Source organism: Sceloporus occidentalis, unplaced genomic scaffold, assembly GCF_023333645.1.
Source record: "Sceloporus occidentalis isolate IW3139 unplaced genomic scaffold, rSceOcc1.0.p SCAF_12, whole genome shotgun sequence".
In the NCBI taxonomy this organism is placed as follows: domain Eukaryota; kingdom Metazoa; phylum Chordata; class Lepidosauria; order Squamata; family Phrynosomatidae; genus Sceloporus; species Sceloporus occidentalis.
Window position 1 is genome coordinate 3,848,083 of NW_028316992.1, and position 22,525 is coordinate 3,870,607.

Below are 22,525 nucleotides of genomic sequence, written 5' to 3' on the forward strand. Positions count from 1 at the left end.
CCTAAAACAGAATTGTATTCAGAGCATAATCTAAAAGCCTCTGAACCAAAATATATCCCTTAAAAGTATTCAAGCTACCAGTTTAAAATAGGATTTCTACTATAAACCTGCAGGGTCATAGTGATTCCACATACACACACATATTCGGAATGAACAAATAAATCAAAAACTAAATAAATCTAGGAGGAAATGTGTGTTTTAGGTGTCCATGGTTCTATACCTTCCAAGACTGGAATTCCATGAATCGGATGGAGGTCTCTTTGAAGAATAAATTACTTGAAGAAACTATAAAAACAAGAGCTTGTTGGAGAAAGGAAAGGGGAGCACACAGTCACTATGCATTGTAGAGCGATTTCTTAGTGCTCCACTGCTCAGCCTGTTTCTGTAGATGGCTGTTAAAGAGTTGACTTAACTTGATTCCACCCCCACAAACCATTGCCCTTTATATGTAGTTGGAAAGGTGGCAGTTTCCAACAAATTAGCCAATATAGGCATAGTGCTAACCAAAGAACAGATTGGGGGGGGGGGGGACTGGGGTCCCTATCAACTGTCAACATTACTTCAGAGGTTGGATAAATTAGCTTCGGGTAACCTTTGGACTGTTTGCACCAGTGTATACCAGTACTAAGGAGGACTGCAGGTTGTGGGTGAATTAAGAAGGTATTATCTTTTAAATGCAGAGTGCAATTACACACACAAGATAGCAATTCACACAGACACAGCATACAGACCTACCTGAAATTGAAATATGGAAAGGGGATAGCAATGTTTTGGGGGTTTGCACTAGGGTTATAATTACCTTCCTGATGAGAAGACTATGAAAAGCTGAAGTGTCTCACACTGGGAGGTCCAAGGGTGATACAGAACATACACAGAGTGTGCATGTGTATGTGGGCTGGGCTGTGCATGCAAAGGTTAAGTTTCAAAACCATATCTATACCTAAAACTAGCCCTAGGTGATGGGCTTTCTAGAAAGGTAACAAATGCTGAATGTGTTGTCCCATGAATCAACAATGGGATTTTGGACTGGTTGATGGCTTTAATTTTAGTATGACAAAAATAGTGATTGGATCAGGAGACCCTTGAGATGGATGGATGGATGTGGAAGTTTGGCTGAGGACACAACAGAGGTAGGCAGAGAGCTCGTCTTATTGCATTGGGGTGCGAAGAAATCCTTTGCCTCATGTTTTTAGAAGAAATACAGATTACTTGGGGAGGGAAGGAGCACTTTAGATTTGATAGTTTTGTTTACTTGGATGTCCACATACCTTGATCCTTTTTTTCCTGGGAACCTGACCTAGTGTTGTGAAAGGCCACTGATGTCTCAAAAGCATGCTAGATGTGAAATATGAAAATATGAGGAACCCCAAAATACAATGCAGGGTATGCATGGGTGCTTAACAACAGGTACTGTGTGACTGAGCAAGAGACTGGTGGTGGGATCTGCATCCCAATAATGCCACAGTTATAAGCATTGCAACTGTGAAAGCCAGAATTCAGCCACTGAATTTCTTGGGTTGACCTCTCACATATCAGTTTAGCATCAGACACCAACATTCTCCTCTCTTTCAAAAGCTGCATCACCCATCACTGGATGCTGCTGCACATTTTTGATTTAAGATATGTGGTTCCTGCAAGCTCTCTCTGATCCCTTTGTTCTTCTGAACATCTGGAAAGAAAGGCAACGAGGAGAGCTCATGATAGAAATCAGTTCATCCTACACTGGATGACACAGATACTTCCAGGGCATGTCATATTTTTCAGACTCTTAAACAGGGGCACAAAGAAATTTAGAGGTTTTCAGAAAGTATTACCCTTTAATCTAGATTAATTTAAGATCTCTTCCAAATTAATCCTACTGCACTGACCTATATGGAATTGGATTCAGGGGAGGAATCACCCAACATTAGATACAGAACAGGAATAGGTTGTTGTTGTTGTTGTTGTTTTGCAGGGGGATTCTTTTGATATTATTATTATTATTATTATTCAGCCTGGATGGATGCAGAATGCAGGGCAGCCAAGAGACCTGGCCTCCCAAAAAATAAAGACAAGTTTCTATAAAGCATGCCAGGCTGGCTTCCTCATCCACAAGGCAGTCACAGATTAGATGAACTTTATTTTTAACTGAGCATGCATAACACAGGAGCAAGGTGAGGTTTTGTTAGTGGCTTGGTTCTAGGTTGGCAGAATGACCGGAAGGTAAGACAAGTATCAAGGACCTCTCTTATCATTCCTCTGTAATGACATCTCACCCATCATCACCATATCTCCTACATATTCAGAAGCACTATACATGCAGTGAAGAAGGCTATTATGTTAGTGAGCAGGTATGGGAAAGTGGGTGTGGGAGACAGAGTAGCTGTGGCTCCTATAAAGTGGTGATATGTGCAGTGAGGAAAGCCTTCTTAGCTGAAGATATCACCACCTTATAAGAGCCACAGTTACTCTGCCTCCCCTACTCACTTTACCTCATTTGTTCACTAACACAATATCCAGCTTGGAGAGCATATAACAGAAGACATAATGGAGTCCATTTTATAAAAAGAACAAATATTGAACTGAGGATATAATGGAGCTCATTCTACACATTCTGGTTAGTGGTTTGCTGTATTCTTCTGTTTTAGAGAAAGGGCTTTGATGCGACACTCAGCCTTGCTGGCAGGTGGAAACATCTTCCTCCTTGGCAGGTGAACAGATCTCTTTCACCTGATATGGTTGATGGTTGTTAAGGTGGGCTTGTGAGGGTTGGTCCAAGAGATGTTATCCATGCATACCAAGTGAAACATACTGTGTCAAATATAGAATATCAGTGGATCTTTACCAGAGTAATATCAGTAAGGGTGTTCAACAGTGGAGTGGAGTCTCCTTTCTTAGAGGTCTTTAAACAGAGGCTGGATGGCCATCTGTCGGGGATGCTTTGATTAAGAGTTCCTGCATGGAAGAATGGGGTTGGATTGGATGGCCCTTGTGGTCTCTTCCAGCTCTACGATTCTAAGATTCTATGATTCTAATACGCTTATTATAACAATAATATTGTTATATGAGCAAAACTGATATGAAAATGTATTACTAATGAGCAATTGCTGTTAAAAAAATTCTAAACATGTCATATTAGTTCAAAAGCTGGAGGATCAACAGCAGACTCTGTTACTCTAGCACTAAGAGTTGGAAGAACCACCTCTGAGTATTACTTGCCCAAGAAAACCTTATGGAATTAATGAGGTTGCCATAGTTCAAGATGCAACTTGAAGGCACATGTACAAACACACACCCACCTTCCTTTGTTGCTCAATCCTGATTCTCCCTGCCTTCTATAAGCATCCTGCCCAAAGAAATTGATTTTGTGTGGGATTAAAACACCCCAGAATCCAGTACCTAGTTCTGAGAATATGGAAGAACAGTATAAGACAAATCAGGTAGCTATTAGCTGTTCCTGTGAACACAGGAACAGCTGATGGGCAAAATGGATCAAGTCACTTTGCCTTCCTAAATCAGCTCTATTAAAGGTGACAGCATCAATCCAACGTATATTAGGTGCATGTGCATAGATCGCCCATGTGCAGCATGCATAGTGTTATACCTTAAGAAAACGTTGCAACTTTGCTGTTGACATCTTTTTCAAGGTTTGAAGCAGTTGATAGGTTTTTATTGTTGTGTGCCTTCAAGTTATTTCTGACTTATGTTGACCCAAAGGCAAACCCATCATAGGGTTTTCTTGGCAAGATTTGTTCACAAGACGTTTGCCATTGCCTTCCCCTGAGTCTGACAGCATGTGACTTGAGTAAGGTACAACTCCAAAAATATAGTGTGAACCAACTTCTTTAAGTACATGCAGACAGCATTAGCTGCAAATTTGGGTCACAAAAGTTGCAGATGTTGCCTAGCAGCTGAGAGCGACTAAACTGGTTCCCCCTCCCAGTTTATTCTGTTCGAAAAATTAGGGTTTTTTCCAGCATATTTCTTGTGTTTTTCATTCAAGCTGTGAAAATAATCTGGGATGAATCTTTGTTGTTCAGATGCTTTTTGAATGCATCTGATTAAGTTAGGGGGCTGCCAAAAAAAGACTTAACGCGGTATAATCAATATCATTTTTCCCCTCATCATCAGCAGTGTGAATAACCGATACAAACAGACCCGGGATAAATAGGGTAAAACTCTGCATGCCTCGAACATGTTTCAAATACATTCGCATCATCAACTCCATCTTTATTCCAGTGCTGACACGTCTGAATGACCCCTCAGTAAACTATGTTTTGCTATGTCTTCCCTTTGTGAACCCTTTTATTCAGTTGCCTCTGCTAATATGCTGAATATGAAGATTATTATTATTTTCAGGAAGAATACAGGAAGACTGTAAATTTAAATCTTTATTGACTGAATATTCTAAGTATAACATTTTTTAAACTTGCAAGCATCATGGCAACCTGTTTAATGACTTTTTATGACATAATGGTAAATGCTATTATAGTTTTGTAATGTGTTTAAAATGGCATAGAGAACATTATGCACATGTATTTTAACATTATTACATACAAAAACATTAAAGTATGGTCTAACGGAACACGTTTATCAGTAAATGTTTAATTGAAAATCAACAGATGAAAAACTCATAGGGAATACCTTAGTACAGCTTCTTGCAGTAGCTGAAATAGTCAAAAATGTAAAAGCCAAAATGTTAATAATATTTTTTTAAAATAGAACAGTACTAAAAGTATTAAAAGTTTCAGGTGAATAAAGATTTTTTTTTAAAAAAATGGATATACTAAACTATCTCAGATATGGATGGAGCTGTCTAGGCTTAGCTCTCCTTGACAATCCGACTCTTAAAGGACGATGACACGTTTGAAGAGGTTGTACTCTTATAATCCCATCAAGAAAACATTTTCCTGTATAAAAAGATTTAAAAAAACAATTTAGAAATTGTATGTGTGAGTGTTAGTGTGGGGAGAGGGGGATAAGGAACACAGTACTTTAATTATCTGGGTCTATTCTATGGAATCCTGGGATTTGTAGTTTGATGAGGAATTTAAGCCTCCAGAGTGCTGAACTACAGCATTAGAGTGCTCCTGTATGGAGTGAATGTGAAATATTTAACCAAACTAGAAATCCCAGGAGGACGGAACCATGGTGAGAAAAGTTGTACCAAAGCGCTATAATTGTATAGAGTGGCTAACTCAATAGCAGTAATAATTGGGTACATATTTTGATGTTACTGCCATTGTACTATAACCATTAAAAAAAACAATACTTCCTGCTTTCCCAGCTCCAATGGTCTCTGTGCTACTTTCATTTTCCTCCAAAGGATTATGTAGGAAGTAAAATGTGAAGATGTCCACCCAGATCTGTAATCATATGGCCTTTTTGTTTAAAAAAAAAAAAGTAAAAGTGAGTAGTATAAAAATCTGCTTGCTGTATTTTAGTCAGTTTCTAAACCTCACCAAGCAAGGCTAATTTACAGCACTTCATAAATAAAGGTTAATAATAAAGGTTAATAAAACTGAAAAAGACAACAAACACTCTCACTCTTCCATTGATTTAGGTCTTCAGCCAACAAGTAAGCGAAAACTATATTTCCATATCTTACAACAATGTCTGGACAAATATTAGATGAGAAAGAATATGCTCCCAAATTACCCAACAGCATTTTTTAACATTAAGAAACCAGTGGGGATTTATTTATTTATTTTCCAGTTCTTTGTATCCCATATTGTTTTAGTTGTTCTCTCTTAATATATACAGTAAACTGTCTTGAGTACCATTTGACAGAAAAATGGGAAATCAATCAATCAATAATCTTCATTCAGAAACTGGTGTAATGTGAAGAGGAAGTGGTGACCTTTTCCTCTTGGGTTTTTCCTTCTTAAATACCTCCCAGTTACCTTTAGAGTTAGACCCAACTATCCTTATTGCCTTTCTCCAAAAGAGAAAATGAGGAAATACCTCCCTTGCACCACGCACACTGTTCTGCTCTTTAGCAACACAAAGAGAATTACATTTATTATAAAATAGCAGATTAACTGTAAAACTTATATTGGGGTCTTGATCATTAATAAATATGAACAAGATGTTTCACTTGATTTCCTGATTATGTAAAATGATGCTTGAGAAAAAATCCCTCGTATTATCTTGGCAATGTTGCACTTTGGATTCTACTGCAATTCATCTCTAGGGTTGTATCTGCACTGCGGAAACTGCTATGGCTCCATGCTGTGGAATCCTGGGAACTGTAGTTTGTTGTGGCACCACAGCTGTCAAAGAAGGCAGAAGACCTTGTAAAACTACAAATCCCAGAATTCCAGAGCATTGAGCCATGACAAAGTGGTATCAAACTGTATTATTTCTACAGTGCAGATGCAGACTCAACTGGTCTATCAGTCTGGAAGTCATTCTTCCTCTTCCTTCCACCTTACCAAGCATTATTGTCTTTAATAGAATCTTATTCTCTTGCCATTCAAACTTTATTGCATTGTTTTAACTATTTTAACTGCCATGACTCCATGCTATTGAATCCTGGGAAGTGTAGGTTGTTGTGGCACCAGAGCTCTCTGAGAGAGAGGGTTGAATGTGTCGCAAAACTACAAATCCCAGAATTCAATACCATTGACCCATGGCAGTTAAAGGGGTGTAAACCTGGATTATTTCTGAGGAACTGATGCTATCCAAAAAGAACAAAACTGTTGCCCAAAAGACAAACACAACAGATAAGTACTTTTATATTATATGTATGTATGTAGTTTGGTCTTTCCTATGGACATTGCTCTAAGTGAAACAAAAATCAAAATCGAAAATGTTTTTTCAGTGCCAAGCAACTAGAAACAAAATACTTTACCTTGTTCTGTTTTGAAGCTGAAACTTCTTTCTTCTGTAAATGAATGAGGGACAAATGCTGGCTTCCAAGTGGGAGGCTGTTTACACCAAGAACTGCAATGTTCTTAAAAAGGAGATAAATAAACAAATTTGTTATAGCATTATATTCAATATTATAAGATTAACTAGAATTTTGTTCTAAATGTGGGTGTATTCAATAAAAATATATGAAATAAATACTGCACACCAAAGTATGCTGTAATTATTAGTGTTTTTAATTAGTCACAAAGGCTGCTATGAGCACTTGACATCCACAGGTAACTGTTGGTACTTCATTTTCCAGCAGGTTCAATAACTGATGCCTGATCGATTATTTACTTATTTACTTAATTATTTTTCTGGTTACATGGTTTGAGCAATATTAGGTGGCTCAGATCACGTTGTGATTGTAGTTTCCCACAATACCATTGACATATTTTTCTCCACAGCATTATGGGAAATTAAAATAGCAGCCTTTGCCCTTTGATTCTGCTGCTATCATCATTTTGTATTTTGTGCTTTGTGCCTTACAAGCACAAATATAATCCATGTCTCATGATGGATTGAAAGGTTACAAATGAGTTTAAAGAGAATGGAGATAAATATGAAAGGTGCAGGGCTGAAGTCTCATTGAGCAAAATGTGCCATAAAGACGTTGTAAGAGATGGGAAATGCCTTATAACTAGAAATGTACCATGTGCCTTATAAAAATATATATGTCATGACTGGGTTCATGTCTATAAAAATAATGTACGTAGACTGGAAACGTCTGTGACGTGACAGAGCTGTAACTCCAGAAAGCAAGTGTAATTGCATGAGCTAATGATTTTACATATCAAATATGTAAATAATTATAAAGCGACTTGTTCATTATCCTGTGATACAAGTTTCCGCGAAGTCCAAAGCTTAAGATATTTTTGAAGTGGAATACTGATGCTGATCTGCCTGGCTAGAAATAATGCTGTTTGTAACGTTGAGAGTCTAGCTGACCAAAATGGTAAAGTCTAAGGAACCCTGTCTAGATACGGATGGACACACACAATAAAAAAGAACCTTTAATCTCTGGACAAAGATAGTGGTAAGAGAACCATGCCTGTATCACCAACATTTACCAATGTAGGATGAAGGCCAACAGAAACCTGCAGAAATAATTATTTTATTTTCCTTTGGCTGCATCCACAATGCAGAAACACTCCAGTTTGACACCACTTCACCTGCTAAGGCTCAACACTATGGAATTCTGGGAATTGTAGTTTTGTGAGACACTTAACCTTCTCTGTCAGAGAGTTCTGGTGCCGCTCTATTCCCTAGCACTGAGCCAGGGTAGTTAACGTGGTCTCAAACTGGATTATTTCTTCAGTGTGTTTTAGACCCGAGACTAAGGAATTTTCACTTAGTTGCACAATTGCAAAATCAAGCTCTTACTATACTGTAAATCATCATTGAGCCATGGTAGTTAAACTGGTGTCGATCCAGATTATTTTTTGCAGTGCAGATGCAGGCAAAGTGTACTATATCCAGGCTACAGATCCTGTTTAAATCTGAAACAGGACCAGCCTTGGACATACAGTACAATCCATTGTGATGGATAGAAAGGATCTACAGATTCGTGATGGCACATGAATATGTAATGGAAGGACAATTTTATTATGTAGTCTGACATATTACTGTAGACCCTCCACGTTCGGTGGGGTTAGGGGAACAGGACCCTATGAAAGTGGAAAAATTACAAATTAAAAAAAAAAGTCCACAATTTATTTTACCTGTGAGAACAAGAGAACACCTTTCTAGGAATTTATGGGTCCTCCAACACAACTCTATGTTTTACATCTGGAGGCTGGCTATAGGATTGCACTGGAGAACCCCAGGAAAGTGTTCTTCTAGGACGGTCCTCCAGTGTGACTTTTGGCAGATGTTGACCAGAGTTGCACTGGAGGACCTAGAGATTCCCAGAGAGGAGGTATTAATCAAATATGTGAACAATCAAATCCGCAGAAATCAAGACTGGAAATATGTGCTCTTAATATATTTACAAATAAATTGTTTACCTTCAGGGGGTGGATAGAATAATTCTTCATCTGATGTACTTGAAAGAGAAAACTCAAGAGGCACTTCCTGCTCCCCGGGTCTTTCTAGCACTATGTTGTTAAATGGATGTTGTTCATTCTTATTTTGATGCACCGCAGCATTATTCATAGGAATACCAGTAATGGAAGAGGAGACATTTACTTTATTTTGGCAAAAGGTTTTGGAATCTGCCTCTAACATCTCACAATGACTTGGCACAAGGGGGTCTTTCTCAATCATCCCTCCTTCTGGAAATGTGAAACTGTTTTCGTTTTTCTTACTGTTTTCTTTATTCATTTCATCCCTTTCTCCACACGCAAGGTTATTTTCATTTTCCTTACTAATCTCATTAAAAATGTGAAGTTCTTTCAGCACCAGATCAAAATGGTCCTTCATTTCAAATCCATACCTCTTATTAACTAGTTGTGTGTTCAAAGAAAGATGCTCTTCTTTTGCATCATCAAAATTTTGTTGTTTCATGGTATTTGAAAGTACTGTTGATTTGTCATTAAAACCAACAGATTTTGTTGATTTGTCTTTCTGAGGCTGACTCTGCTCCATATTTACATTTTCTGTCTTATCTACATCTTCTGAATTTTGTTTTTCAGAGATGTTTTCTGAACTGTGTGGGTTACTTAGTAAAATACCTTTCTGAAGGTATACATTCTCACTTTCTACTTCTTCAGCTTTATGCTTCAAACTATTATATAATCTGGAACTACATGAAGACTGGTACTGTATAACACCCTTAATTTTTTCAAATGCAAAGCCGTTTGGTTTTCCTCTTTGTCCATGGATGGCAATCTCACTGTGCCATCCATTGACACTGACTATATTTTGATCTAGAAGATGGTAAGATTTAGCTGAAGTAAGATACTGTTGAACCTTCGAGAAAAAATTAAATGTATTTCCAGAATTCAGGCTATTGATTGGGAAGGAGACACTGTTGATTTCATGATGAGAAAACTGGCTTATAGCTTTGGGACCAAGAGACCTTCCACCTTTGATCCCTTCTTCTAACCAAGAATTCTGCATTGTAAATAAGAGGGAAGGAACACAAATGTGATTCCATATACAAGAACCACTGTCAGTGATTCTTTTACCAGTGGCTGTGTATACCTTGCTATATTTTTCATTCTTTTCAGTGTGAACTATTATATTGCCTATAAAATATATTTCATCAGCTTCCTCTTCACTGAGGCAAATTTTTTGGAAGGTATCAGAATAAGAAAAATGTTGTTGCTTATCAACAATATCACAAGGGTTTTCTTGGCTTTCCTCACAATTGTCATACCTATTTTTGTTCGTCGGTGGTCTCTTATACGTTCCTGTATAATCTGGAACATATTTGCGCCTGCTTATAAAATTAATATTTCTGAATCCTTCATTCTCATGCCTATTATATCCTTTTAAAATACTGTTTTTTTGGAAAGTGTTTCCATTTCCCTTTTGCCTATATATTTCCATAGCAAGCGTTAGAATACCTGGATGCTTGCAACTTAATATTTCACTTATGATTGGGAACGAAGCCAAACAATTAAATAGTCCAATGTCTGCTGTCAAATTGTACATTATTTTAGGATTGCATAAGCTTTCTTCCCATAAAGTAGAGCTAGGAAAATTATTATCCGGTAAAATCTGGTTAGGATGTATAAAGTTTGTTGTTTGTTCTTCTTCATTACCAGCTACTGAAAAGATGCAATCTTTCATGGTGTCTCTGGAAAACTGGATACATTCTTTGGTACATTTTTCATTAGATATTTTTCTTTGTTGGGTGTTAAGTACAATTATTTGGCTGAATATTTTGGTGTTATTTTCAGCTGACATATTATAATTGTATATTCTAATATCTTGTAAAAATAACTCAAAAGCAGCACCTTTTACTAAGTTGGGATTTACGACCTTCCTTTTTCTTGAATAAGGCATATATATGTGCTGAAATGCTTTTTTTCTTCTGCAATAATGATTTGCAGAGGACTTCGCTTGCTTTTCATAGGATAAAATATTACTATTCGCATTCATGACACTTTTATATTCACAGAGCAAAGACCTAAGGTCTGACTTTTCTCCTTTCATAAAACTGATAGTTGGTGAACACAGGCCCTGGAGTTGACTATTGTTTTGAGCATCTGAACTTGATTTTGGAATATGATCTTGTTTATTTGACCTTAAAATTTCATATACTTGGTGACAACCTGTAGCATATTCATTACTCTGAAATTCTGGCGCGTCTGTGGGCAAAGTTTCTATTTTTGCACTAAGATTTCCTGGCAAGACATTGTAAAAAACTGAGTTTAGTGCTAGCAATTCATTCTCCTTTGAAATATTGCCACTCTGTATTGATTTCTCTCTTTCTTTAACAAGTAAGGCCCAGGACTCAGATTCTGTGTCCAAGGAATTATGACTTTTATTAAACTCAGAAGAGATTCCATTTTTTATATTATTATCATCTTTACTTTCAAGTGTCCATTTTTCAATGAATGATGTATTTCCTACCAATCTGGGTTGCAAATTGGCATTCGCAAGTGTACTTTGTCTTAAATTGGTTGTTAAATTTCTATCGTTTTTCGCCTCTGGTTCGAAACGAATTTGACTAAAATTCCAAGATATTACAGGAAAACTGAGAGGTTTGCTTGATAGCTTCTTATCTACATAGCAAAATCTTTCTAGCAATTCATGTTGTTCCTTCCCTGAGCTCACATAACTTCTGTCTATCTTAAGTTTCTTTGGCCAAGGTTCTTCCATTTCATCTGATGAGAATAAAAGTGTTTGCAAACGTGAGTGCTTCATGTCTTCCAGTTCTGAAGAACAAAACTTGATGGTGTCTGTTAAACCAACTAAAAAAATACAAAAGATTAAGGTTGTATAAATTTCTTCTATATTTTTAAAGCATTAACAAAATACAGCCAAATCTGTTTGGGTAACACACTGTGCTTCCATTCATAATCCTGTAATTTTGCAATATGAATGACAACACATTCATACTTAAGAATAGAATCCTGTTGAACAGTAGAGCAAAAATAATTAAGTAGACAATTACACCTTTTCAGAGTTTGCATGAGCAAAGTCCTTATTGCAGCCAGTCGTTACACACACACACAAATACAGCCCTGCCTCACTTTTGACTTTGTGAGAGATAACTGTACAATGGGGTGAGATGAAGGCCATGACAACTATTATATCATCAGTTGCAAAGCTGTAGTATCCAGTGTGACTGCATTTTCATATATACACTGTGCTAAAAGTGCACAGGTCTTTGCAATAATCTGTAGTATTTTAAAGTGTTAAACAAAATTATTTGAACAAACTACTTCAAAAGCAACATCCTCCATAATGCTATTAGGATTTAATTTTAGTTAATGTTTAACATTAAAAAGGTAATCCTGAGACACATCAGCAGAAGTTATTCTGTTAAATACAGTGTGTATTTCTACTTAATTATAAATATTTTAAAGGAAGGGAAAGCCAGTGATTTGTTTGTCCCACGTTTTGTTGTTGTGTGCCTTCAAGACATTTCTGATTTATGGTGACCCTAAGGAGTTTATCACGCGAGTGAAATCCCGAAGAGAAACGGGATTTATATGAGATTTAAAATTAGAAAAGCCCGCAAATGTGGGAAGTTTATTACACATAATGGCTGCTAAAGTGAAATAACGCGAAGTTAAAAATATTATTGTAAGCCGCCCTGAGAGCCATTAGGGCTGAAGGGCGGGATATAAATACCTAAATAAATAAAAATAAAAAATAAATAAACCAAAGATAAAACTGAGAAAAAGGGGCAGCTTTTTACTTTCGGGAAGTTCAGAAAATTTTAAAAAAAAAGCTGTCCTTTTTGTCCGTTTTACCTTCGGTTTAATTTTGCGTTATTTCAAGTGTAAATGGTGTTACACTTTTTGCTAAGTCTCATCTTCTTCTCCTTGCTCTTAATATCTCTTTCACTCTACACAATTAGAACTTTTCTCATCCTACTTTATAGTGTACTATGGGTATATTATATGAAATCCTTGGATTTGTAATTTGGTGAGGCACTAGAGCTCTCTAACGAGAATTTTGAACACCTCAGGCAACTACAAATCTCAGGATTGCATAGGACAGGGCCACAGTAAATGAAAGTGCTATTATAGTTTAAGTGTGAAAGAGACCTATGAAAATGAAGTCCTACAGCAATTTTGGGGGCCTTCTTAATTAAAATCTTCAATTATAGGGTTATGTTATAGCTGCCAACTCCTAACTTCCTTCATGTTAATAATTTTTTAAAATTTTTCATACAACACTTAGTGTTTAAATTACACAAAACAATTGACAAACATTAACCACATGTGGGAAAGAAAGAAAAATACAGTGGGCCCTTGGTATCTGTTGTGATTTAGTTTCAGGATCCCTCCTGGATATAGCAATGCTCAAGTCCCATTAAATACAACATCATAGCAAAATGATGTCCATTAGGTAAAATGGCAAAATCAAAGTTTGCCTTTTGGAATGAATTATATATATATTTTCAAGCCAAGTATGGTTGAATCTGTGGATATGGAGGGCCAACTGTACTATGGACTTTATCACACTGGAAAAATTGGGGAGTTAAACATCAATTATCCTGTGAAAATCACGCAATTGCAATTAACATTTTCACACGACGTCACGATTAAAGTGCAATTATCCCGGGAATAAACAGGCAATAAACAGCAACAAATCATTCACAGTGAAATCCCGTGAATGACTTGTTACTGTTTATTGCCTGTTTATTCCTGGGATAAACGCTCTTTAATAGTGATGTGTGTGAAAATGTTAATCGCAATTCCATGATTTTCATGGGATAATCGATGTTTAAACCCCCCCCCCCTATTTTCCCCATGTGATAAAATCCAGTCACAATCTCCTCCACCCATTTCAAAATGAATTCCCACTCTTCTCTGACTAAAATAAATCAACTTACATATAATAATCCTCTAATTTATAAATACTATTCCTCCCTTCTAACTCTCTTTAGACCTCCTTCCTCAGCCCTCAAGAAAAAAAAAAAGGGGGGGGGAATAGGAAATAATAATTTTAAAGCATCTCTGGACTTACAGAAGGAAAAAAAAAGCTACAACATAAGGAGCAAATTGTGACTTTTCTAATTCAGAGGGGGAAAACCAAACCCACAACTTTTAAAAAGCACAGTGGAAGGAAAACCCAAACATCTAAGATGAGGAGGAGGGTATTTTGTAAGACTAATTGTTAGTTGCAAATTCTAAAGCCAGACACCGGCTGCATCCGCACTGCAGAAATAATCCAGTTTGGCACCGTTTTAGCTGTCGTGGCTCAATTCGATGGAATCCTGGGATTTCTAGTTTGCTGTGGCACCAGAGCTCTCTGCCAGAAAAGTCCCCAAAAACTACAATTCCCAGGATTCCATAGCACTGCGCCAGGGCAGTTAAAGTGATACCAAACTGTGAGAGAGAATCCCCAGTTTATCTCTCTTTCTGCTTTGGAGTGTATCCACACTGCAGAAATAAAGCACTTTGATACCACTTTAACTGCCACGACTCTGGGATCTGTAGTTTGGTGAGGCACTGACAGACCAGGCTGAAATACCTGACCAAACTACAGATGCCAGGTTTCCACAGGATGGAGCCACCACAGTTAAAGCGGTGTCAAAGTGGATTATTTCTGCAGTGTGGATATACAGTACATCCTTGATTCTCATTTTGTTTGGAATCTCAGCTGAGGCTGCATCTGCACTGCAGAAATAATCCACTTTGGCACCACTTTAACTGCCATGGCTCAATGCTATGGAATTAAGGGAATTGTAGTTTTGTGAGACATTTAGCCTTCTCTGTCAGAGAGCTCTGGTGCCACAACAAACTACAAATCCCAGGATTCCATAGCATTAAGCCACGGCAGCTAAAGCAGCAGCAAACTGGATTATTTCTAGAGTGTGGACAAATCCTCAGATCGGATTCCAAATGAAATAAGAATCAATGTTGACGAAATAAAGCAGCTGGACACCACTTTAATTTCCATGGCCCCATCTTGTGGAACCCTGGGATCTGTAGTTCGGTCAGGTATTCTGGCACCTCACCAAACTACAGATCACAGGATTCTGTAGAATAGTCATGGCAGTTAAAGTGGTGTCAACATGCTTTATTTCTGCAGTGTGGATACACCCCAAAGCAGAAAGGGAGATAAACAGAGGATTTTCTCTCACACATACAATTCTGTGGGGAAAGTCCCACTTTTTGGCAGGGATTTCTCTTTTCTCATTCCCACCATGTGTGTTTGAGTGTATGAGAGAGAAACCAGAAGTTTCCTCTGCAATGGAGTGAATTGCCTGCTGCTTACATTTTTATTTTTTATTAAAGGAAATCTGCATTTGCAGCCACCATCCAGCATGAGCTGTGATTTTGGCGGGAAACTGCTTCCCTCAGAATTGGCTTCAGGGCAAAATAGCAGACCTTCAAAGGGGAAAGAGGCCCACTGGAATCAATGGAGTTTGGGTCTGAATAGAATAGAGACATGTGTGGGGATTCAAACTCTTTAAAAGTGAATAAATACATCCAAGCACAGACTGATATGGGGTTACGGCGAGGGGAGACTTTTCTGTCTTTCATCATAGTGTATAAATATAAATATGTGTGTGTATTTGTGTAGAAAGATCTTGTAGCACCTTTGAGACTAACTGAAAGAAAGAAATTGGCACCATGAGCTTTCATAGACTTCAGTCTACTTCCTCAGATGCATTTAAAACTGGACCTGCAACTTCATTTCCATACACAAAGGATTTGTAATTTGAATTGACATCTTCACATACCAATTGCATATATATATATAAAAAATCTGTGCCTGGTTTCCACTCCACCAAATGCATCTGAGGAAGTAGACTGAAGCCTAGGAAAGCTCATGCTGCCAATTTCTTTCTTTCATTTAGTCTCAAAGGGGCTGCAAGATCTCTGCATATTATTATCATTATTATTATTATTACATCTAATTTCATCTGAGGAAGTAGACTGATGTCTAGGAAAGCTCATGCTGCCAACTTCTTTCTTTCAGTTAGTCTCAAAGGGGCTGCAAGATCTCTGCATATTATTATAATTATCATTATTATTACATCCAACTGCATCAGAGGAAGTAGGCTGAAGTCTATCTAACAAAGCTCCTGCTGCCAATTTCTTCCTTCCATTTAGTCTCAAAGGTGCTACAAGATCTCTCCACATACTGATTCTATAGACTAACACGGCTATATCTTTGAATATATATACATATATGTATATATAATAAATATATAAAAGGAAACCCTGCAGTTCAGTCAAAGTTTATTCCCAAAAAGACTGCCCTGGCTTCAGGCTGTTTTCCCTCAACACACAGAGACCTGCAGCATCTTTTAATGGGGGACAACAGTACAAAAATATAGGCAGACAAACATCCTCTTGGTATAATCTGCACTGCAAACGTTAGTGCAGTTTGACACCATTTTAACCGTCATGGCTCCATGCTATGGTATCCTGGGATTTGTAGTTTGCTGTGGCACCAGAGCTCTCTTAACGGAGAAGGATGGATAATGTCTCACAAATCCCTGCGGTCTGTTCTTCTTCAGATTAACAATTGGTTTTAGATCATAGTGTCTGACATGGTGGATAAAGAGGGATGTATGGCAGCTGTAATTCACATTAGGCAAGACTAAGGGTGCATCTGCACTACAAAATTAATGCAGTTTGACACTGTTTTATCTGTCATGGATCCATCCTATGGCATCCTGGGATTTGTAGCTTGTTGTGGACCCAGAACTCTCTGACAGAGAAGGCTAAATATCTCACAAAACTATACATCCCAGAATTCTATAGCATTGAGCCATGGCAGCTAAAGCAGTATCAAACTGCATTAATTCTGCACTGCAAAGCAGTTCTCTGTGGAGGCCAAGTTTTGCTAGGATTTCAATCGTATCTGCGTACACACCTAAACAAAATATACTGTAGAAATAGTGCAGTTTGACACCACTTTGACTGCCAGAGCTCTGTCCTGCAGAATCCAGGGATTTATAGTTTTGTGAGGCACCAGCACTCTTTGGCAGAGAAGGCTAAAGATCTTGTAAAACTACAGATCCCAGGTGTCCATAAAACTACATAAGATGGAACTACAACTCTTAAAGTGGTGTCAAACTATTGTTTGTATATGCAAACAAAAATGGCCAACATAACAACGTTGTTAAATGGCCAACATAGCTACCCCTGCATGTTTATTGTTTCTATAGTGTATAGTGTATAGTATGAAAGTATAGTATATAGTATAAATGCACCCTCGTGAGACTTACTACTGAGTAAACATTAGTATGATTAGAATCATAGAGTTGGAAGAGACCGCAAGGGCCATCCAGATCTGCACAAGTATGCCCCCAATTCTGTCATCCAAGTCATTGATAAAGATGTTGAATAACACTGGCCCCAGGACAGACCCCTGTGGAACCCCACTGGTCACTTATCTCCAGGATGAAAAGGAACCATTGCTGAGCACCTTTTGGGTTCGGCCAGACAACCAATTACTAGTCCATGTAACACTTACCTTGTCTAGGCCACATTTTACAAGCTTGTTTGCAAGAATGTCATGGGGAACCTTGTCAAAGTCCTTACTGGAATCAAAATATACTATATCTATGGCATTCCCTTCATATATCAAGGTGGTAATTTTATCAAAAGAATAGATCAGATGTGTCTGACATGACTTCTTTCTCTGAAACCCATGTTGACTTTTTGTGATTATGGCATTCCCTTATAGATGTCCACAGATGACTCTCTGTTTAATTATCTGCTCCAGAATCTTTCCTGGTATTGATATTGGGATACTCTTTCCCGTCTCCCCCCCTTTTTTTTGAAAATGGGGACAACGTTTGCCCTCCTCCAGTCTGCAGGGACTTTTCCTGTTTTCCAGGAATTCTCAAAGATCATTGCCAATGGTTCTGGTATTACATTTGCCAGTTCTTTTAATACCCTTGGATGTAGTTCATCTGGTCCTGGAGACTTATATTCATTTATTAACCAGATATTCCTGTACTATCTCTTTTCTTATTCTGTGCTGAAATTTCCCTAATCTGTCCTCTGCTCCATTATCCTCAGGTTGAGCACCCTTTTCCTTTTCTGAGAACACTGAAGCAAAGAAGGTGTTGAGTAATTTTGCCTTTTCTCTGTCCCCTGTTAGCATTTTGCCATCTTCTCCACGGAGTGGCCCTACTGTTTCCTTCTTCTGCGCACATACCCAAAAAAACCCTTTTTATTGTTATTAACCTCTCTAGCAAGCCTGAGTTCATTCTGCACTTTAGTTTTTCAGATTTTACCCCTACATGTGCTTGCTATTTGTTTGACTTCCTCTTTGGTGATTTCCCCATTTTTCCATTTCTTATACATGCTCTGTTTAATACTTAGCTCAGCTGAAAGTTCCTTAGTCATCCATCCTGGTTTCTTGAGACATCTCCCGTTTTTCTTTCTCACTGGAACTGTTTGAAATTGTGCCTTCAGTATCTCCCTTTTGAGAAATTCCCATACATCTTGAACTCCCTTCTCTTTTAGTATTCCTGACCACAGGATCACCCCCAGTATATTTCTAAGTTTACTGAAATCCGCTCTCCTAAAGTCTAGAATGTGTGTCTGACTATGCCTGGCTTCTCCCTTCCACTGTATAGCAAACTCCAGGAGAACACGGTCACTTCCACCTAAGGATCCCACCCTTGCACCCCATTAACCAGCTCATCCCTGTTGGTTAGGATCAGATCTAAAATGGCTGACCCCCTTGTTGCCTCTTCCACCTTTTGGACAATGAAACTGTCTCCAAGGCACGTGTCGTGAGGAATTTGCTAGACCTTGACCATTTTGCTGAGTTTGAATTCCAGCAAATATCATGATAGTTGAAGACACCCATCACTACTACATCTCTCCTTTCTGAGTGTGTAGTCATCTGTTCTAGGCTGCCGGGTGGTCATTATTAAACATGTTAAGATAGACCATTCTAATAAAGTCTTTCAATAGGTAATGATTTTTCTGCATAAATCATGGACATTGTGCTGTTGGGTTTTTACCCGTTTGTCACATGGGGAACTACCAAAAAAGTGAAATAAACATGTAGATTTAAACTGAGTTTGGGATCCTCAGATCCCTGCTACTCTGCCCGAGATGGAAATCCCTAATTTAGTTCAAGATTGTTTGTTTAAAACCAAAGATAATCTTTACAAACAACCCTTAATAAATGGCAAAATCAGCACTTTTACTTAACTATCAAAGTAATTCCCAGTGTACTCTGTGCAATTTTCTGATTCTGTGAAGGGAAACGCTCACCAAAATTTATGCTGCAGCTGTTTAAGACTACATTTTTAATTTATGACTTATGAATAATGAATGAAGGACTGAACAATCTCATTTTCTGCATTTTGCTTTTAGCAAAGCTATTGTACAAAGCAACAGAATAAGCTGTTTGCCCTAGGAGTAATACTGCCCCAAAATTATAGGCAAAAAAATTTGCTGGTCTAGATTGCAATGTAATTGGAAACATATTTACTCCAAAGTCAGTCTCAGTTAGTTTAATTAGACTAAGGACTTCATCAGACTGGCAAAAAAGATGGGAGCATGGTAGTATGCTCTCGTCAATATCACGCAATAACGCAAAGATTATCACACGACACTGCGTGACATCACAATTATCACACAATTATCCCATGAATAAAGATGCATTCTAGTGCCACTTTTTATTCACTGGATTTTCCTGCGAATGAAAAGGGGGACTAGAATGCATCTTTATTCACAGGATAATCATGCGATAATCACAACATTGCTCGACGTTGTGTGATAATCTTTGCATTGTTGCAGTGTTTCTCAACTTTCCTAATGCTGCGACTCTTTAATACATGTTGTGGTGACCCCAACCATAAAATTGCAGTGTCTTGGTTCCTAAAACCATTGGAAATATGTGTTTTCTGCTGGTCTTAGGCGACCCCTGTGAAAAGGTTGTTCGACCCCCAAAGTAGTCATGACCCACACATTGAGAAGTGCTGTTCTAGAGGAAGGGCAGGTGAGCAAGCAGCCAAACACTGAGGGTGGACTTTATTGTTTGCTGCTGTGTGTCATCTTTATTTCTTTCATCCATTACCAAAATTGCTTCTGGGAGATTCTATGGGATCTCTGGCAAAGCAGTGGGCACCAAGGTGAGGCAACTTCCATGGCTGGCTCCCCAAGAGGTTTCCGAGAAGGTGGCCAAGGTGCCACTACCACCCAAGAGCACATTGAGGGTATTTTTTAATAAACAAGTGTGGAGTTAATCACACAGAGGTCAAATTGGTAAAATTCCATGCAGAAATGGGATTTTAAAGCCCGGGTGTTGTTTCTCAGATGAGTTGGCATGAAGGAGAAATAACACAAAAATAATCCAAATGGAAGGCTCCTTTGTATCTTCGGAATATAGTGAAAGTAAAAAGGAGCTGGTTTTGACAACTTTGCCTTCGGATAATTTTTGCATCATTTCTCTTTCATGCAAACGTCATCTGAAAAACATCCTGCAAATGTTTGTGTTAAACCTGAACGTCATCTGAAAAACAACCTGCAAATGCGGGTTGTTTCCAGTTTAAATTTATTTTCTGCACAGGATTCGTCCCGTGTGATAAACTCATATGAAACCATCTTCTTCCACTGTCATGGCTGGAATACCTATTCTGCTAAGGATGCAGGGAAATTGGAAGAGCTGCTGCCTGGAGAGTCACATCATGGGCTTTTCAGTTTCCAGCTCCAGGGATCCAGAATGCCTTCCCTCCCCACAACAAGAACATCTGTTTGCCCAGCCCTCTGCCTAAATATGGTTAACCTGGGGCCATGAAGGAACTGAAATTTTTCACCCACTGGATTCATCCACTGGAGCAATCCTCAGCAGGCAAGAATAATAGTCCATTGGATGGAGCCATCCATCACCTGTGAAAGGGCATAGTCTTGTAACTAGAGGAAGGGCATAGTGTTGTAACTGTGTAGTGTGAAAGGGCTCCGGGTGAAGGGATTAAACACCTCAACTATGCTCATCTACAGGTTTTTATCTAGGAATGGCTGTCCCCGAATTTAAAAAAAATTAACAGATGGAGAGCCCTATGGTTTCTGAAGTGACATAAAATTTCACTTAAATGGAGGGCAAATGTTGTTCTCTCTGAACTTCTGATACTCACAAAGAAGCACAACCAACTGTATTTGTAAACACAAAAATGAAGAAACAAAAGAGAACGAAACAGAACTATTTCCAATGTTCTGATTTTTATTAATTTTGCATTATGGTTGTTATGTCTATTTGCCAAGTTTGGTTTGGCAAGTTTTAAAATTATAAGTTTAATTTGATTCCTATGAATCTCCCAAACAGCCTAACAGGTGGCCCCTGCCGGATGCCCAGAGGAAGGCGAAAAACCTCCAGGGTCTCAGGCCAATCTGCCCTGGAGGAAAATTCCTTCCCGGCCCCAAAAGTGGCGACCAGTGCTACCCTGGGCATGTCGACAAGAGCCTTCCTTCTGCAAGCAAAGGGTGAAGCTCCCTCCTTCCATCTCTCCATGTAGAAGACATGCTGGCATCTTCCAGGGTCCATCATCATCATCAATGAAAAGCCGTCCTGTCTGGACAGCGTCATGTTTCTTCTGAATTTTATTTTAAATTTAGTAAACAGTGCTGCTGCTGTATCTAATGATATTTTAGGCAGCAGGATTTTTAAAAAATGGATCAGCAAATTCTTACTGGAGTATCATTTTGCAGTGACGTCTTGCTATACCCCATTTCCAAATCATAAGAGTTTTCTTATTTGGATCTCTGAAGACCTTGTAGCATTTCTCCTTTCGAAAGTGGGCTTCATATTTCAAAAATTCCCTATGTATATCTTTTATTAATTTTCTTTCAGAGGCTTGTTGCTCTCTGCTGAGTTCAGCTTGGCAGGTTTTTACAACAGTAAGGATCACTGAGGTCTTCTATAAACTCAATCTAGAAAATGATGGCATTGAAAGACTTCTCATAGCCTGGATCCATCAACAATCAGAAATTGCATTCAAGGAATCAGAAGCAGACTAGGACTGGGAAGCGCAGCTATGAAAGAACTAGACATGATCATCAAATGCAAAGCTATAATACTGAACACTAAAGTAAGAATCTTCCATACCATTGTATTTCCCATTGCCCTGTACGAATGTGGGAGATGGACAGTGAAGAGAACTGATAGAAATCAGGAGTGCTGAGGATACCATGGATGATCAAGAAGACATGGATATGGGAACATACCAAGTCTGAACCCCCCCTATAAGCCAGGATGGGCAAATTAAGGCTGCTGTATTTTGGTCACATTATGAAAAGGCACAACTCACTAGAGAAGACAATAATGCTTGGAATGGTAGAGGATAGGAGAAAAAGAGGTGGACACATACCAGGTGGATAGACTCAGTTAAGGAGGCTACATATCAGAGCCTCTAAGAACTGCAGAGTGGTTGAGGATGGAGGGGCTTAGAGTGTATTTCATCCATGGGGTTACCCTGAGTCAATGTCAACTTGAAGGCAGTTAACAACAACAGTAACAAAATACATTAATTTTTCCTACATCCTAACAGGTGGACGGTCAGTGCTACCCTGGGCATATCAGCAAG

The 22,525-nt window shown here is 38.4% G+C and overlaps 1 protein-coding gene across 4 annotated transcripts; it reads right to left on the minus strand.

Annotated features, from left to right (window-relative positions):
- Window positions 1-4,421: 4,421 nt before the first annotated feature.
- RAD51AP2 (RAD51 associated protein 2) lies at window positions 4,422-16,437 on the minus strand. Of its 4 annotated transcripts, none has more exons than XM_089477846.1 (4): window positions 16,004-16,124; window positions 8,898-11,753; window positions 6,833-6,934; window positions 4,422-4,889 (listed from the first exon to the last, which is right to left on the minus strand). In XM_089477846.1, the coding sequence occupies exons 1-4, from the start codon at window positions 16,107-16,109 to the stop codon at window positions 4,771-4,773; spliced, it is 3,183 nt and encodes a 1,060-aa protein (XP_089333972.1). In that variant the 5' UTR covers window positions 16,110-16,124; the 3' UTR covers window positions 4,422-4,770. The 4 variants fall into 4 exon arrangements, with proteins under 4 accessions (XP_089333972.1, XP_089333976.1, XP_089333975.1 ...); XM_089477850.1 differs by lacking the exon at window positions 16,004-16,124 and adding an exon at window positions 16,265-16,437 and having other exon boundaries at window positions 4,432-4,889; XM_089477849.1 differs by lacking the exon at window positions 16,004-16,124 and adding an exon at window positions 15,351-15,421 and having other exon boundaries at window positions 4,432-4,889.
- Between the last annotated feature and the right edge of the window lie 6,088 nt (window positions 16,438-22,525).

What these genes read in the sequence shown, in the direction of transcription:
- RAD51AP2 (XM_089477846.1), bottom strand. Translation starts at nt 16,109, where the DNA reads ATGTGGAGAGATCTTGTAGCACCTTTGAGACTAAATGGAAGGAAGAAA. An exon ending in TTCCTCTGATGCAGTTGGAT is followed by an intron (nt 11,754 to 16,003) that starts GTAATAATAATG and finishes GTATTTTTTTAG; the next exon opens with TTGGTTTAACAGACACCATC. An exon ending in ATTCTATCCACCCCCTGAAG is followed by an intron (nt 6,935 to 8,897) that starts GTAAACAATTTA and finishes CTCCTTTTTAAG; the next exon opens with AACATTGCAGTTCTTGGTGT.